The following is a 19796-nucleotide window of genomic DNA, read 5'->3' on the forward strand; positions in this document are numbered from 1 at the left end:
AAAGAAAAATTTCCAGCTTATACATAGAGCAGACTTGATTAAAAAATAGAAAATACTTCAGAAAAAATAAATAAATTATAGTTCCGTCAGCGCAGCCAGGCATTGGGTTGACATTAAAGATGGATTAAATATTCTTCCTCTCCCGACCGGAAGATTTATAAAATATTTATTTTGAGTTACTAAACTGCACACGTGTTTTAAGGATTTTTGTTTAAATATGAAGTGTATAATATCTACTCCTTCTGCCTTTTCTATCAACGAAAATAAATAAACAATAATATCTACTCCGTCTTAATTTATGCACTAGCCATAAATTAGTGTTATTTTATCCAAATAAAAAATTAGTGTTATCAATAGAAATTAAGTCTAACTAAATAAGTTAATCCCTTACAAGATAATAAACTGAGATTCCAGTCTTATTTAGAATAGGTGACAAGACTGCAGTTATTAAGGGAATACCTATAAGTAATCAAACGAGAAACAAATTAATGTTATCTTGAGATAACCAACATCTCTAAGACAAGTTTTATGATTATCTAGCAAATAAAAAATAATGAGATTTCCCCCCATTTAATACAGTATCCAATTCAATTTAAATTTCATCTTATTCACGTGAATTAGTTGATTGCATCGATTACAATATGAGTTTTTTTTTTTACTTGAATTAGATAATACACTAAGTTCCCATTGTTTATTTAGACATTTAAACCCTCCATTTTCGGCTTTTCACATGGGTAAAAATATCATTGCACATTTTTTTTATTTTTCTAGAAAAAATGTCAATTTTATCTGCACTTAGACAGTGCTAATACCATAGCGTGAGGAAGGAGACTTCAACCAAGTCCTCCCATGAAAGCATCCTTTAAACCCATAGGAGATTCCTCAAAACGCATGATGACCAATGGATCTGAAAGGCTAAAATTAGCCATATAATTGGTACCGAGGTACTAAAAATTAGATTGATTATTAGGCTGGTCAAGATTTCATTTATATTTTAATGATCATGAACAAATCATTTTATTAAACTAATCAACGCACTGGTTTAATGGTTTGTTGATTTAACCGGCAACATTAATTCAGATTTAAATTATAGTTGAGAATAAGTGAGCCTGGCTCATATGAGTTCAACCCTTAAGCTCGATTTCTTTAAAAATAATCATTTTTTAAAAATTGACCTTTATTTATAAGGCTCAGGGCTAAGTTCGTAAACCCATTTTATTTTAAAAAAAGAAATTCAATATCAAAAATAAAATAGCCAATTAGCTAAATGAGTTGCAAAAATCAAAATCGTGATTGAGAGCCACAAATTATAAGGCAAGAAAGAACCAACAGGAAAAACAAAAATTTAGAATGAGAATAAATATTTGAGAGTTCGAGATTTAATATTGCAAAATCAGAGTAAAAAAAAAAACCCAACAACAATTAGAAGCATGTGGCTTATCTGGATTCATTATCAGTCTTTAAAGCTCTACTCAAATCTGAAATGAGTACCTTTTGAATGAGGAGCTCAACGGATGACATAGTGAGTTCATTCAATGAAGCAAAAATCTCAATCTCAAAGACGCATCATTAGGGACACAACTTTGTTCATGGAGGCACATAATCATAGATGCCAAAACCAATGGCGTCAAGTATAGGAACGGAGAACAAAGGTTAGATCAAGATCCAGAGGCACTATGACAAAGGCAAGATGGAGATGACAAATTGTGGCACCATTACATCATGATGGAGGCGAGATTGTGATCAAGAGGTCGAGGGTGACTAAGCAAGATTGAGAGGTTAAGAACAGCTAATTAGTTAATGAAGACACAGGCAAGCTTGTTTAAATCAAGAGGTGCGACAGGAGAAGGGAGGGAGACTAAGGAGAGGAGTGAGGCACAAGATTGATTAGGATTTGGAATTTGGTTTTCCTTTAATGACTTAAGCTATGTGTTTTGACCTTAGCTGATTAAAAAAAAAAAGATGAAACCTGCTTGGAGGGCCACTCAGACTTAAGCTTATTTTTTCAGGGCTTATTAAAGCTGGGTTCCAAAGCCCAATTTTTCAAAAATTTATTAATTTCTCAAACCCAAACTTTTACAAAAACGTGTTTAAATGGGCAGCCCTTCAAATCCAACTTTTATTTTCAATTTTAATTTCAATATTATGATTGAAAATATTAGTATATCTTACAACTGGAAGTAGGCCCAAGATCATACATGAAGAATTGCACACCACAATTGATATTGCTTTCCTAGTTGCATTGCATCAAAGCCTAATATTCCAAGCGACTTGAAGTGCGTCATATAGATGGCGTTTCTTCATCATTCGTGATCTAATTAGCTGAATAATATAGTAAATGAAAAGTATAACATCCTAATTTTTAGATAAAAATTTTATGAAATTTAAGTTTTATTAAAAAAATGATGATAATAATAAGAATTTATATTATTTGAGGTAATTTGAAAATAATAATATGGTTAGGTATTTAATTATAAGTTAAAAATTTAGGTTTAAAATTATATAAGAAATATTTTATTAAGATATAATTTTAAGATTTAGAAAAAAAAATTTATGTGTGTGTGTGAGTTAAAAAGAAAAGAAAGTAAAAAAAAAAAGAGAGACTGTAAAAGTCCCACATCGATTAGATGTGGGAAGGTGAGGCAACTCTCCACATATAAAATGAGGAGGCACAGGTGAGGAGATACAGAAGGAAGCAAAAGAAAAGTTTTTGTAATTTGTAAAAATTTCAACTAATGGCCCAAGATGCAATTTGTGAAAATTGCAAGTAACAACTCAAAGGTTTGAATAATTAAATTTAAACTTATAGTTTTTTTTTAATATAATTTTAAGACCCACAGTCCTATTTTTATATTATTTTTCTCTCTTCCTCTCACGTTGCTCGGCGTTTTCTCGCAAGGGGAGATTATTTTCTTTTTCTTCAGGTATGTTCCAACTTTCTTATTTAGATTAGCATTTAAAAAATTATTTAAGTACAAAATTAATTTTATAGTTATTTTCTAAATAATATTAGCTTTTTAGTGATATGATTATTTTGTAGAATAGAGTAAATATTTTGATTAGGATTTTTCTATAGGATAGTTAATATGATGATATGATGGATTAAAAATATAACTTAAAACTCTTAGGGATATAATAAATATTATAGAATATTTTCTTAAAGATTGAAACTCATGTTTAAGAATTTTTGAGTTAAAATTTAGATCTATATGGTTGAATTTATGTGAAATCTGAGATGTAGGGATGAGCCTCTAATTATTAGATATTTATTTAAGTATGAATAGATATTTTTGAGGTTATAGAAAGGTGATTTGAGGCCTCAGGATAATTTTAAAATTTTTAATTTATTTTTGAACGAATTTTTAAAATATAGATGGATGAAATTGTGATACTATAAGTGATTTGAGGATTAAAAATAGTTTATCAAGGTATGAAAATTTTAAAAAAGAATTTAAAAAGTTAAATGAGGCATAAATCTCAAATTAGTGTTAATATGGATTTTAGGCGTAAGATTTTTTAACTCTTTAATTTAGAGTTATTTATTAATTTCAATATAAAATTAATATATAATATTATAAAATAACTATGTAGATTGTGTTGACAAAGATAGCGGTGAAAGAGGAGTTGTGAAGGGGAACTTGTTATTCAAGACACAAGGTAACCATTATTAATGTGTTGTAATAAGTGTGTTTGTGAATGATTATGTGTTGTCTTATTGTTTGAAAAAATTATAAATTATTGAAAATAAATACTGTTATATACTTGTTTGAAATTATTGCCAAGTGAGTCAAAAATTTATTTTTGTTTATCATGATGAGATATTATTGTTTGGATATATTCCTGTTTGGATATTTGAATGATGCATGACTTGTCAGGGTGTTTTAATATATGGTGTTAATGGAAATTTCTGTTCGGTTAATTATTACCACGTGGTAAGCCCTCATTGGACCCAATGAGTGGTGTGTCGCTTGGTCCAACTCACCTTTAGCCAGGTGATTTGGCGTTGAGCATGGCGAAAGGAGGATATAAGGTGTAGTCATGTAATTAAATACTTGTTCGATTTATTTGGAAATATTGTTCGATTAAATGTTTTTGTGTGCCCACTTAACAATCGCATGATTAGTTACATCCGCATGCATCATTACATATTAATTTTTGTTACTGGGACTTTTAAATCTCATTCCCCGTGGTTAATATTTTTACAGGAGAGAGTTCGGCCGAGAAAGCACCAAGGTGTAACTTTGGTATACGAGACACCATTTTTTATGTTGCCTCTCATTTTGTATTATGCAATGTATCTTGTGCCAACCTAGGACATACTTTATTTTGACAACATGTAAACTCTAATCTTTTTTATTAAATGTATTTATATGACTAAGAGGATTATGTTTGTCCCTCTTGATTCATGACCTGATTTAAATATCATGCCATGAGGATCCTGTCTGTCCTTCATGGTTCTAATTGCTTTTTGAGATATTTTAAAACCTGTATATATTATCTTGGATGTATCATGATAGAAATTTTTTTACCATGATAAGAGTATGATAAGGGTTCAATGAAAAAAAAAAAATTTGTTGAATTAATAATTTGTGAAAAATTAATTTATAAATTTGAGGGTGTTACAAAAAGTAGGTATATATAAATGCGAGATCTAAAAAGCTTAATAGTGGTGCAAGAGTAGAGGCTAAAAATCGTGGTGTGAGTGCAAAACAAGATTAAATACATCGATTCAAAAGTTGCTAAGTTGCTAGATGCAAATCTGTGAGGCGTTGCTAGTGTTGAGATTGTGCGGAGATAGCGAAACAGGTACAGGTCTCCTTTTCTTTTACAAGCCAACTTAATTAGGCATGTCGCCTATTTAATCCATAATGTTAACTTCCATCCGGTGACGACTTTGGCCATTTCAACCAGTCACCCCACTCGCCAATTTTCAGCTACGCGGACAGTACATCAAATTAATGGTGTTGAGTCTTGAGTCTTTACTCAAGGACATATTTGGTTCAAGAGAAAGGAATAGATTTAATAATATCAATGCTACAATTTATAAGTGTGTCTAATGAAAAAATATTACAATTTTATACATTAAAAAATGATATATTAAATTTTATAAAGTGATAAAATTTATTTTACTATAGGAAAGAGGAAGATAAGACATGATTTTAATTTAATAAAGAAACATTTTCTTTCTGTTCTCCTCACCAGAAAAGCTCTCAAGCAAACACACACAGTGTTTTTTTTTTTGGGCCAAAGAGCAAACACACACTTAGCCTCTCCCTTTTCAACATTTTCATGATTAAATTTATTATATAAAATGTATGGAGAAAGAAATATTAATACAATGATGTATGATTAAGAAATGGAAAAAATGATGTACGGTTGATGTGAGTTGTCAGATGTGATTGGAAGGAGGTTCTTTATCAATCAAGGATAGCTCATAGCTCTCACCGTGATGACAAGGACACCAACTGATTCACTCTAATGGCTTTTTTTAATCACTAACCATGTTCCGTTCATAGCTCATCGGCCTTTAATTTCTTTGTATTTTGTAAGGCCCTCCAAAGCACACCACTTTGTGATCTCTCTTTAATTAACGTACCCTTCTTTTGTGTTTTGATTTTCCAGAGAGGTTAATATTTTATTGTACGTTGAGAATATTACTGGCATTAAAATGAAGTTTTTTTTTTTTTTTCAAATTCGAGACTCACCGGCTGTTAATATCACATTATGATATGATTTATGAGAGTATATGTAATCTAGGGTTGAGTTTTCCTTTTAACGGCCATTGCAATTCAGCATCAGACTATTAATAAGTTGTTTTGTGGGGATAATGAAATGCTCACTCTGTCAAATTTATATCTGTTATCAATTTAATTTTTATCAATTTAATCTATTATATTATGTTTTCTTAAAGTATCACGTTATTCTTTTAAATTTTAAAACACAAGTAAACTCTTAAATTAATCTAATGTATAGAATATATAAATGATTTGAAGAGTATGTGTAACTAAATAAAAATAAATTAACTTTTAAATTAGTTTAATTTTTATTAATATAATCTTTTATGTTGCGTTTTGTTTTTTGTTTTTAATTTTTTATATAAATAATTACATTTTTTATTAATTTATATGCATGCCATTATTATTCTTCATTCACATAAGCAGATTTTAATAGTATTACTTTTTCTGTATACAGTAAAAACAAAATTGATAATTAGTGTGAACTTAAGAAACTAACATGATTAAAAAAATTAACTTGGGAGACTATATAGTTGAATTGAATTTTGAGGCCTAAAAGTTTTATTACCCATGTTCTGTAGCATGCAGCAAAGAGAACTTTTTTTTTTTTTTTAACCATAGTGAGAAAATAAATCATCTTTTTACCTAATAACATGCTTGAAATTAAATTTAGTCTCGTGGACAAAAAAAAAAAAAAAAAACCCTCGCGTCCATTTAGATTTAATTCCATCCGGATCTGGATTTTTAATTACAAGGAATTTAATTCCATCCGAATTTACTTCTTTAAGCCAAACATTTGACATTGCAGCGAAACAAATTTTCTTTTGCCAAAACAGGGATTTTCCTGATAATTTTAAAATTTAAAGTCTGTATTAATATTTTTAAAAGAATATGTTGATTGAAGAATCACTTTTAGAAGTCGACATTATTAGAACATGTTATACTTATAATAGAAAAATAAATCGATGCAAAGATGTTTAAAAACTTGTTTTTAGAATTGAGTTTTAGGTTGATTTTGATACTTAATTATTGTCAAGATAGAGTTTGGTGTGACTTTAAGTATAGCATTAAAGTTTAAACCTAAAAACTTTCCCCCAAAAAAAAAGTTTAAACCTAAATTTAATCTGTTCATTCCACACAAACCATCCAACCATTCCAATTTCCAAGGGTTTCTTAATTTCTATCCACAAAAAAGAGGCGAAAATCCACTTTTACAAAAGATGCTCTCTTAAAAAATCTGCATATTTGTTTAAAAACATCCATATATGATGTATCCATAAGCAAGTGAAAGGATTCGGATGTTTGATTTGCTTCTATATTAGCTTTTCACCTTTCTTGAGCAAGGATCTGTATTATCATTGATTTGGTGAATATATGACGTGATTAATGATATTTAATATGATAATTAATTCTTAATTCTTAATATAAGATAAGAATATATCTTCTAATTCTCACCCACAAAATTATTGGTATTAATTTCAAGTGACAAGAATTTAATTATATTATATATATAATTTTAATCCAATTTAAAACTTTCAAAATTTCTGGCAAAAAAAATTTTCAAAATTATATATATTTGAAAATTTGTTTAAATGGATACATGAAAATAAATCCTTCTTCGCTATGCGTAAAATATATGATAATTCAAAGTTTTACTAAACATCATATTCATATTTATAATATTTAAATCCTATTAAAATATTAAAAAAATTAAAAAAATTATGTTAACTCAATGAAATGTGCAGTGCAAATTGAAAGAAGAAAAAAACATTGCACAAATTTTGAATTCATTTTTACATAAATATTGCACAGGCACACCTCATTAAACACTGATACATTAATATTAATATTAATATCGTTTGGAAAGGGGAAAAAATATATAAAAAAGGCCTTCATAAATAATAAAAAAAAAAAAGAGGGTGAGTCTGTCATTTTACATGGCAGAGTCGCAATATTCGTGAGTTGCAATGGCAATTAGTTATTTGTACCACTATAAATAAGAAGGCCCCTGACCTCTCGCCCATTCTTCTTCGCTACCCGTTTGTTTCGCGTCTCTTTCCTTCTCTTCATCTCTTTTCCTCTTCTCTCTTTCAATTGCCAGAAATTTGCAAGTGGCTGCGTCACTTCCCAAACCCAGATTCCGTCTCATCATCCCTATCTGATCCGTCCCTCCTAATCACACACTTCTCTTGGTGTTTGCCCTCTCTTTTTGGTTAATTTACGCTTTTGCCTTCCCATTCCTTTTCAATCAAAACTCTCTCAACAGGTTAGTTGTTCTGTTCTGGCCCTCCTGGGGTTCTTTCCCCTTTTTCTTGAATTTAAAATTTGGACCACTTTTTGTTTTCTTAAAAAATATTTCTCGGGCTTTGGGCGTTGACGTGGCATGCAGCCAGACAGCCATGAATACCAAAACGATGCGTTTGCCCCCACGGCGTGTGTTAACGCCTGGCGCTTCCCCTCATAACAACAACAAGCGTAAAGAGAGAGAGGAAGGCTTTGACAGGCCCAAGCCCAGCCCATCCAACACTCCAACTACTTTAAGCACAAGCAAATTGCTCAAGCTGGACAAGCCGAGAGCTGGTTTCGAGCCACCCCGCTACAGTGTTAAAGGCTTGGAACCGACCAAGTCCAATCAGCTACTGGCGGGCTTCCTGGCCCACGAGTTCCTCACCAAAGGGACTCTCTTCGGCGAACCTTGGGATCCAGCCCGAGCAGCTGAGGGTCCCACTGAGGCCGATAAGAGAAAAGGGAAGTCGAGCCAGATAGGAGAAGGCGAGCCGGCGAGCAGGAGAGCGGAGCCGGAGAAGCAGGGAAGGTATGCAGAACTAGCAGACTTGATGAGAGCGAGCGGGACCCACGTACCTGGGATTGTGAACCCCACCCAGCTCTCTCGGTTCTTACATTTGTGATCCAACTGTGACCCCCACGATAACACGTGGAGGGATCCCATTGGATATATCTGCCTTCGATGCAGAGGATAGGAAAATTTTCTGTTGTAGGTTCCTATGATTCCCCTACTTTTGTTCGTAGGATTTTGTGTGAGAATCGCCAAATCTGCGATTGTGGTTTTGCCCATCCATGCAGGCATCGATCTACCTGTTCTTGTTCATTCAAATGCTTGGATCTGATCTGATTTGCATGCAAGAAATACTTGCCTCTTCATCCAAACAAGTTTCAATGTTAGAATTTGAACTTATCCCCCTTTCTTCGTTTTATGCTCCGTTGATAATACACGCATATATGCAGGATCGCATAGATTTGTTTTTTTTTCCCCTTCTCTTTTTTGAACGGAAAAGATAGAATAGAATACAATAGATCTAAACGATACCTGAACTATGATTGTTTGTAGGTGGATTTACTTAAATCTGTAGATAATAATATGTTATGACTAAATTGGAAAACATGAGGCTTTACTTTGAAATAATGAACGTCTAGCCATAAATTAGGATTTGGATCCTCTCCTCTTTCCTTCTCCTTATTCCATTCTGTCGATATTTAATATTCAAGGTAATTAACCAAAGCTTTCACATTATTAATTAATAAATCATATATGCATTACCAAGCATGTATAACAAAGTGAAATGAGGTTGAGTAAATGGGGCCAGTAGCGGACGATGTGTATGGTGATTGGAGATTGCGATGGAGCATCATATTCCTGTGCATGTGACACACGAAAGAATATGTGCACAGCTCCTGATTCTAATTCTCAACCTACCCCTCCCCTGCCTTTTACCATTTTAGTTTCCTATCATTCTTTTCTGATGAGAATCCACGTTATTCTCTATGTTTAACATATTCTTGTTTGTATTTTCCTACTTCACTTTATTCTAATCGAAGTTGTGTTCTTCAAAATTTTAGCTCCATTTGAATTTAAGTTACTTAATTAAAGATCTCACAATTGAGTCCTTCATATATAATTGTGTTAAATACATGATGGGAGAGTTTTATTAACTTTTGTGGTCCTAAATTTTTTTCCTTCCTTAAAGTGTTAAGCAGTGTTTTTATGAATTTAACCTAAATTTAAATGTTTGACTAATTAAGTAATTCCATATCACTGTATGTCTTTTCATTAAAATAATAATATTTTCCATTGAAGGTAAGGACTAAGGAGAGGCGATCTGACCACGTTTACGTTGTAATCAATAAAATTTGATTTTTTTCGGGCCGAAGTCAAGAGATAATTGATTGTTGTGATGTGATGCTGAAAATATTTATAAAAAAAAAATAGATGGAGCAAGGTTTTTGCCTCACCTCTAAAATAATTGTTTCAAAATACGAAATTCCTTCTAATTCAATTTGGATCGAGTTAACAATTGTCAAATAAAGAGGATGAGCATTTATAGATTAATCGGTTAGGATATTAGTTTAACTTAATTAGAGGTTTCGAATTTAAACCTTAAACATGCAATAACAATTAAATTTTCAATAATTAAAAAGTGCATAAGTCGCCAACCATATTAATGGAGATCAAAAATTTTGAAATAAAGAGTGAAGGCAAATAAAAAAATAAAGGGTGATTTCGCGTTGCTTTCAGTATATTGTTTTCTTGCATATCCCAAATTGATATACGTGTGATAACTTGTCTTCTCACGTCTCTATTTCGATATATTCCATTATTCAGCGAAACAAGCAATTAGAATGAAGTGGTTAATACTTGGGGGCATTTTTCCAAGAGGAGAATTTTCAAGGTATATATGTGACGCTCTCTCCTTATCATAATATAAAATATCTTTTAAAAATCTTACATAATCCAAAATATAGGGTATTGAACAATTTTAATACCCATTTTATTAATTATATCTCTATTTTATTTATTATTTTTTAAAAAAATTCAAGTATTGAAATTTTAATCACCATTATCGAAGTTATTATATATGGTATTTAATGAGAATGTAAATGAAAATATGTGAATATTTTTAAGAATTTAAAATTTTAATTAATATTATTAGTAAATTATGAATTAATTAACTATGACTTATATTATAGCGTAAAAAGAGTAATAATTGGCCACATGAGTTAATACAAAAAATGGAAGAAGTTTCCAAATAAAATTATAAGGGGAGGGAATAATAGGAAGTTTCAGGTGATGACACTGGATGCCACACCTTGAGACGGAATCGACCCTTCCAAAGTTTGGTATGTTACATGAAATTCCAAAAACATTTTTCATACACATTCTCCACAATTTTCATCGTCTATTACCTATCGTTCTTCCCCAAGATTTGAATAAATATTCCAATTTCAGTTTAATGTCGTCGGAAAAATTATTAATTACGAACTGTTTGTTATGCTGTTGTATCATCTAATATAAATTTTACAAATGATATTACTTATTTAGATCAATATATATAGATGATGCAACACAAGCCGAGAACCAAAAAACATATCCAAATAGATGATAGAATTTTTGTTCTGGCTTTGGGTGATAGAAATTAAATTGAAACCTTGTGAATCAAACTAAATTTATACTAGCACAATTTTCTAAAAAACTTATCGAACCACTAGATTAGACCTCCTATATTACAATCCTATTTATAATCTATTAGCATTATTTTTACTAAAATTAAGAAAAATCATAAAAACTCATTAACATTATTTAAAAAAAGTAAAGAATTTACTTTATTCAATACATCGTTCAAAAATTACACTTTCCTAAGTTAACTTTAAATAAGGGTATAAAGGAAAAATGCAATAAATAAATGAGATAATGAAATTTTGAATCCATTAATTTTGTCTCAATTATCAATTTTATCTCTCAAATTTAATTTTTATTAACTTGGTCCCTTGAATTTGTTTTTGTTATTGATTTAGACATTATTGTTTAAAGAAAGATAACACTGTTGTAATATATCAACATTGACAAAAAAATATTAATGATTGTCGTGTAGATTAATGAAAAAAAAATCATTTAGATAGAAAAAATTGAGTCCAAAAAAATTAAAAAAAAACAAAGCACAACATTGGAGACTATACTAATAAAAATGAACTCATATAAAAGCCAATTTATTTTCTCTTAGTTACACATACATGTCCAGTTATAAACAGACACTATACATTGGAATTGGATTAACTTAAAAGTCAAGTTGCGTTTTAAAACTTAAAAATATAATATGATAATTTAAAAAAATGTAAAGACTAGACTAATAAAAATTAAATTTGAGAAAATAAATTATTAATTTGATAGAAATCTGAGGGATTGAAAATTTCTTCACCCTTAAATAATTAATAAGGCACCTTATAAAAAGATCACAAATGACAAAACATCTCCCCCAAGTGTCACGGACTCTTATGGATGGAACCTAAAGGAATTGCTCCTCCATCAAATCTAGCACTTAAGCAATGACTACTGAATTTTTTGTTTCTCTCTCTTTTTTTACCGCAACTGAGTTTTTTGTCTTAAATATAAGAAAATTTTATAAACTTTAAAGTGCGTTTAACTGAGATTTCCAATTTTAACCATTGGAAATAGCGGCAGGAAATGATCATCTTTAGGATAAAATTTAAACATTAATAACAACAGGGTCATTTTAGGGAAAAAAATCATTCTCAGATATAATTGTAAGGACTACCTAATTTTTTTTAAACAGTGCCCTTCAATCATAGGACACCTAACGTCTTATAACAGGGGTTAGAAAGGGTACTACAATTTTTATACCAAATTATAAAATGTTTTTTTGTGAAAATTTAGCATTTCAAAATATATGATACTTTGATAAAAATAAAGTATCATTAATAAAAAAATTTCAATATTATCTTTCTATGTATTCTTTCTTTTTAATATATTATCTTACAAATGAAGTATTAAATAAAGGATATTTTAAATATTTATATTATTGTATTGAAAAAATAAAATTACAAAGTGTATTTAATAAATTTTATTAGTATATATAATTTTATTTAAAAATATCTTATAATTTAAGACACAAAGTAGTTATTCTTAATGATTTCCTCTTGTCCAAAATATCAATAGCTCTTAATAATAATTCTCATATCAATAAAATCTTTATTCATATAAAAATATATATTGCTTTCCATTTTTACCATTAGTTCCAATTTATGATGAGTGGGAGAAAAAAGTTTTAAATTCACGTATACAAGGATTTAATTAATAAATATAAGGAATGAAATAAAAAAATTACAAATACTAAATTACTTATATCTTAACTTAATAATAATTAAAAAAAAAATACTGGACTAACAAAGCAAGCATGAATACTCCAAGCTGTTCTAGCGGTCAAGGATTAGAGTGGGTAATGTGGGGCTGTGGAAATTTAATGTCCGATAACTCCAAGACTCTGGTTCGGTCCTTTCAAAGCCCACGCTTTTCATGTGTACCCATTTCATTTTCTAATGCCCGCTCCCATGTACCTGACACTTCTTATCTACCTTCCCACTAACAATGTGGAAAATGATTTCTTGACACACCGTTACTTTCGATATATTTTATCGAATTTAATTTAAATAAAATTTTAGGATTTGTTAGCTTTGTCTCACATGTTAATAACGTTTTTATATAATATATATTAAATTTAAACTCACTAAATTCAATATAGGAGATGAATGATCTAAATATCACACGTCTCAGCATTTTAACAGAATTAAGTTTTTTTTTTTTTGTCAGAATGAAAGAATTATGCTGGAGATATATATTAAAGCCTAGCAATTTTAACTTATAATACGAGTTCTTGCGTTAAATATTTTCGAGGTTGTAGAGCCTGGAGTTGAGATTTCTCCTATGAGGAGTAATTTATAGTGAGGATTTGTATTATATGGAATTTAAAATGAGTTTTGAGGTAACAAAATGAGATTTTACTTATGACTTGTTTTTATATAATACAAAGATAAAAAAAATTTTAATTTTTTTTTCGTTTGGACCAAGTATTTGTTTTGATAGTCGAGTTAAATATTGCTACACGTCCGTTCAAATCTTAAACATGTTGATTTAAAATTTAATTAATATATTATTAATTTTAATTTTTGTAATTTATTTTTAATTATATACGATATGTAAACGTATCAATTCAAACAATTCAGGTTAAAAAAAACAACCAAACAAATTATATACGACATGTAACGTATCAATCGAATGTTTTTTACTGACATTATATTGAAATGAAAACAAACACCATTGACATAAAAATAAAATATGTGAGTCCTCCACTCAATTACTATAATAAACGTGATTTTTGTTCAACTGAATTAGGCTATGTTTGGATGACTTTTGAAGTAAAGTAGTTTTTGCTTTTTTACTCCCTTGACATTGGTTTGAGGAGAAATTACTTTTTTGTATATGAGTTTCCTTAACCTTGATTTTACATTTTTTATGTTTTGTAATTTATATGTGTATTTATTCATTAATAAATTTAATTATACACGATATGTAACGTATCAATCCAAACAATTCAGGTAAAAAAAAACCAATCAAATTTTAGTATGCAAATATTTATTTTTAATAATATATCAAATATCTTTTATTTTTGTAATTTAAAATTTTGATATTTTTATTTCTTAAGGAGATCAAATTACACATATTGCAAAGCTCATACCTTTCCCTGTCATTATATATATACATATACACACTTTTGAATTATGTCATCTAAATAAATTTTAATTTGCTAGTGTAATTTTATTTTTAAAAAAAGTCCAAGCATAAATCATTATACAGTACTTAAACCAAATTTTAGTTAGAAAATTTAATTTGCAAACACTAATTCAAACACAATTATTCCTTTTTTAAGGTTGACTGATGCAAAATCTATATCTATAAATACTATAAAATTCATAGAAAAGAACCACTATTCTTTTTTCCCAACAAAAGATCCACTATTCAAAAGATGCAAAACTACAATATCCCATGACTCACAAGCTTTTATACACTCACTTGGACTCTTGTAGCTTGATTCTGACCCTTCTCCAAGAGATGAAAAAAATCATAATCAATATTTAAATTATCAGAGAAGTAATTAAAAAATCTATAAACTATAATTACTTTTTTTGTCGCAGAGGTTATAACTGTCTTAAGTAAAATTACTATCACTTTTTCTTGAAACTATATCCTTTTCAAACCATTCTTACTTCCACAGTTGTTCATTACTCGGATATTAAATTGTAATGGTTTACTTAATCTTAAGTTAGTAAAAACATAACATTATTGATACATTAAGTACTACGAATCACATAGTTTTTTTAAGTTGATATCTTTCGTGCACGCGACATGCAATTGGAAGTAATGATTTTTTTTTATTTATTTTTTAAGGATCATATATATTATCATATTTAAATTTTACTGAACACATGAAGAATAGATGAAAGAAGAAAAAAAAGGAAAAAATACACAAGATTTTATATTATTCATAATCTGTAAATATCACTTGTTGTGAAATTTGGAATCATATTGGATGCTCATCAATCTCGCCTGCTCATCACGTTATGGGGTGATTTTCGCCTTTCATTTCTTCTCAAGTCATCTTTGCTGTTGATTTTAAATTTTTTTAATTTTTTTATATTATATTTATCAAAATAAAATATATACAAATTTTAATATTAATTATATTATATTTATTAAAATAAAATATATACAAATTTTAATATTAAATTAAAACTTTCAGATTACATCAATACTGTTTAAAGTACATTTGAATAGTTAATTTTTAAAAATTATTAAAAAATTAATATTAAATTGTTTCATTTAAATTAAATGTATACTGGCTAGATAGATGATACATAGATTTATTAAAGATTTCTATATTTTTAGATATTTTTATTGTAACAAATGTAAAATAAACATAAAAGACTTGAATTTGGACTGTAAAAATCTCATATAACGTGGTATTTATCTACTAATATAATCATATGGGTAAAAAACAGTTCAAATTTAATAATATCATTTTTATATTTTGATAAATGTAATATAATATAAATACATTTAAAAAACAATTTAAGATCAATGACAAGAAAATGAAAAGCCAGGATCATTTCAGAAGGCGTGCTCATCAGCCGAACGCGATTCCAAAATTTATATCTTAAGTCTCAACTCCTTTATATTTCATCAATTTGAGGAACCTGGGCAATGTACTGATAACGCTTTTACGAGGGTTAGAATAAATAATGGGGATGGGCCACATGGGGTGAGGGGATGATGTAACGTTTGAAATGAAATTCATTTTTGTTTGGAAAAATGTTTGGCCCGCTACGTTCCTGACCTCACATGTCCTTTTATACAACACTGACAGCACCCGGAGTTGCCATTTAATTGGCACCACTCTCAAATATTATCACCATTTTCCACGCATCTCACCAGACTTCTCATTTCTCACCCCCAAAATTTCCTCATTTTATTATGTATTCTCATTCTGAAGAGTTTTAAAGAAAGAGTAAGCCATGCAAAGTCAATCTCCATTTTAGACGGCATGCTCTCCCTTAATATTGTATGGAGCATTAATATGTGTAATTAAATTTATAGGAGGTAGTAGTTTAGTTTGACATGTGTGGAACTTTTACTTCTTTAATGACTTGATGAGTTTTTCAATTCCTATCTTTTATATATAATACACAATTAGAATTTGTAATTCAAGTGACATCCTCCTCACCCCTTGAAAAAAGGGCTGTAAGATCAATCCTCCTGTAATATAAAAGGCAAAAAGTGGGTGTGGGTGTTTTGTGTGAGACACATTTCAAGTGGGAAGAGGCTCGATAAGGGAGGGAAAAAGGGTCGATTCAAGTACTCCAAGGTCAAGTTGATTTGATTAAGAATGTTTTAATCCTCGTATGTTAATAATTTTTCCTTTCCTTCTTAAGGCTCCACTTTCATTTGCATTCAAAATAAATAAAATAATGAGCAATAACAAAAAATAAGAATAATAAAGGTGGGATAGTTCTAGTCACTAACTACTAAGGTTTGAATGGAAGGGGTGAGATTTGTAGGATCATGGAGGGAGCAAACACTGTTGAACCACTAAAGGCACCTAGAGTTTGTTGGAGATTAATTTTTATCAAACTTGCCACCAAATGTGTTGATTGATATCCTTCAAAGGACTACATTTGATAGCTTGAAGCATACGAGGTCAATTTTAACAAACTTAATACACCGTGCGCCTCTAACACCATTAAACTTTGAAGCTAACTAATGAAGGCTTATGTGTGTCATTAGTCAGCATATCTGTGTAGAGCCAGTAATTCAGGCCAGCCCAAACCCGCTTGAAAAAACTTAAGGCCGGGTTTGACTATATGGGTTTTTTAAGGGAGTATGATACTTTAAACCCGATCTGAATTGAGCCTGACTATTGAAATTTACAACTATATATATATATATATATAAAGTTGGTAATTTTGGCCAAGCTGGAACTCGATCGAAAAAAGTTAGAGTCGAGCTTGGCTATATGAAATTTTTTAAGAGGGTGGAATACTTCAAGCTTGATTCAAATAAGCTCAGCTCGAATTGAGTTTGACCAGAATAAGTCTGGCCCGCTTGAATTACTGGTTATATATATGTGTATTATTTTTGCCATGTAGATTAAGTATGCGCATGGTTGAAAGGGAAACTAGATGGTTGATTCTTTAAACATCCTTGCATTTGCACTCATTAACTTGCTTGTAATTAACTTTGTTACAAAAAACAAGTTTTGTGTTTTGTTCTTTTTAAATATCTAAACGTGATTATCCATTGTACTAACCAATGATAGCAGAGGCATGCTTGAGGATTGACAGGGAAGTTTAGAATATGAAGCCCCTTCTTTATATGCTAATAGCCCCACACTCTTGATTTAGAGTGTCTACCGAATGCTACAAAATTCTCGATGACATGACTTGCTTTACTTTATGAAAAGAGGATCTCATACATGGTTTAATTGTCCATCTAAAAATATTTCCAAACTCACCTCATCTATGATCTACATTCTTTAGTTCTAACCCAACATTGGATTTGGATTTTTGCTACTTCAAGTCCTCATGGATAAATTTTTCGTTTGCACAACTCAAAGTTGCTACCAGCAACTTTAACAATGGTATCAACTCCTTTCTCTATAGTTTGTTGCTTTTCTATCTAACCAAAAAGGGCAACTTCAATTTAAAAGCTTAATATATTTTGAATATAATATCTTCCATATTTTTTTTGATCAATTTCTTACTTTGTCCTCTATTACTTGCTATGTTGGTTTGCAATATTTTAAATAGAACCCTAACACTGAATATAAGTAGGAGGTGTGATGAAATTTACCTAGCTTTAAAATTAAGGTAAACTATAAGGATATGTGGATCAATCTTTCTTTTATTTAATGTGACTTTCACCGCTAATATTTGCAAAAAAAGTAAAAAGAGCTTTCATAAAAATGTTATTTTTTTAGATACATAAAATGTTAATAAAAGAGTTTTAAGTTGTGTGGTATTCCCGATTACACCTATATGTATTATTTAGTTTTTATATGCCTATTCAATCTCTTGTTCTTTTAAGATACTTCCCAAGATCTTATACGTGGTATCAGAATTTGTTCTATTTACATTTCTTACAAGTGATATCAGAATGAAGTGGTATTAGAGTCATGTTACGACATAGTTTGTATGAAGGAAGCATTGAATCTCATATTTGTATAATGTTTGAATTATATTTAGATAGAGTTTGTCCTAGTTATAGAAAGGACTTGTATATGATTTGATTGACCTTGATACTTATAATTTTATATAAATTACTACACAAATCTATTCCCAAAATTTCTACACAAGCACAATTGGTATCGTAGAGTATTTTTTTAATGTAATGTTGTCTCAATGTTTTTTAAAATGGGACAATGTCACCTTAAACTAATAGAATAACCATATTGACTATTAATTTATTATATTGATCATGAATTGTTGTGTTCTCATGACACATGGGCATATTTTAAATAAAAATAAGGCAAAAATTGAAAACAAAAATGAACCTTCCTCCTCCTCCTATCTCCAATCATCTCCCTTGTTGGCTTACACTACATCCAATCATTACCCCATAAATTCTCTATTCTTCCCTTTCTTCTTCTCCACTTTTGTCAACCCAACATTGATCATGGTTCTATTGTAAATGTCTATTTCTTTCATGGTACCTAAGCTCGTTTCCTCTATCAGAGCATATTTGTATTTCATTGTCAATAATCGAGGTTCCATTTTTAGTAGTCAAGAGCTTGTGGTGGTATGAGAATATTGTACTTGAGGAAGAGAGCTTGAGTAGATTCTACTTGAAAAATGAAGATTGTAGCCAGCTTGACAAATATTATTTTCAATACAGATTTTGGATAGTTGAGGTCATAAACTATGTACCTCACATTTTTTTTTTGAGATTATACTTGAATCAAGTCGATTGAAGGGTTTTCATTAGAAACCAAGTATATTATTACTGCTTTGTGATTTTCGAAGAGAATGGGTGTTAATGACCAAAATATTGATGTCAAATGATGATATTCAAAGGCCATCTTTTGAAGGTGAGATTTAATTGTAGATATTGAGATTTGTCTTAGATATGATCACTAGTATAGAAAAGCTTATCTAAACCAATTAAAAATGCATATCAAAATTAGTTTAGAAAGTATGGGACTTTCTAAATATATTAAACAACTAGTTTAAAAAAATTCCTAAACCATTCGTTTATTCAATTTAGAAAGTTAACCTAAAACAAAAAAAATAAAATAAAATCATCTTCTAAACCAGTTGTGTAATAATAAGCAGTTTAGAAAGTCATATTCTAAATTGGTTAAGGTTACAACTAGTTTATAAAGTAGTTATTTTTAAATTAGTTTTGACCTTAATCGGTTTAAAAGATAATACTTTATAAACTAGTTTAGAAAGTATCCTTTTTTAATATTTTATTTCATTTTATCTAGAATTCTCTGCTTTCTAGGATAAATTTTTCATATAACCTGCAAAGAAAACTAGCTAGTCTAGTCTAGTATAATTTAACATAATCGAATAACTAATATAAATGAATCAATTGAAATAATATCTAATTCAAATAAGTAACTCATATAAACTCTACACTATGTATGTACAATTTCATCAAACTAATTAAACTATGTACAATTGCAACAAACTAATCAA

At 29.5% G+C, this 19796-nt stretch overlaps 1 protein-coding gene across 1 annotated transcript; it reads left to right on the forward strand.

Moving 5' to 3' along the window:
• The first annotated feature begins 7759 nt into the window (after positions 1-7759).
• LOC129287781 (uncharacterized) lies at positions 7760-8937 on the forward strand. The gene is made up of 2 exons (XM_054924030.1): positions 7760-8001; positions 8125-8937. The coding sequence occupies exon 2, from the start codon at positions 8135-8137 to the stop codon at positions 8642-8644; it is 510 nt and encodes a 169-aa protein (XP_054780005.1). The 5' UTR covers positions 7760-8001; positions 8125-8134; the 3' UTR covers positions 8645-8937.
• Positions 8938-19796: the final 10859 nt, after the last annotated feature.

Source organism: Prosopis cineraria, unplaced genomic scaffold (assembly GCF_029017545.1).
Source record: "Prosopis cineraria cultivar Desert tree isolate PC_DT_omini unplaced genomic scaffold, ASM2901754v1 PC1, whole genome shotgun sequence".
NCBI classification, from domain to species: Eukaryota; Viridiplantae; Streptophyta; class Magnoliopsida; order Fabales; family Fabaceae; genus Prosopis; species Prosopis cineraria.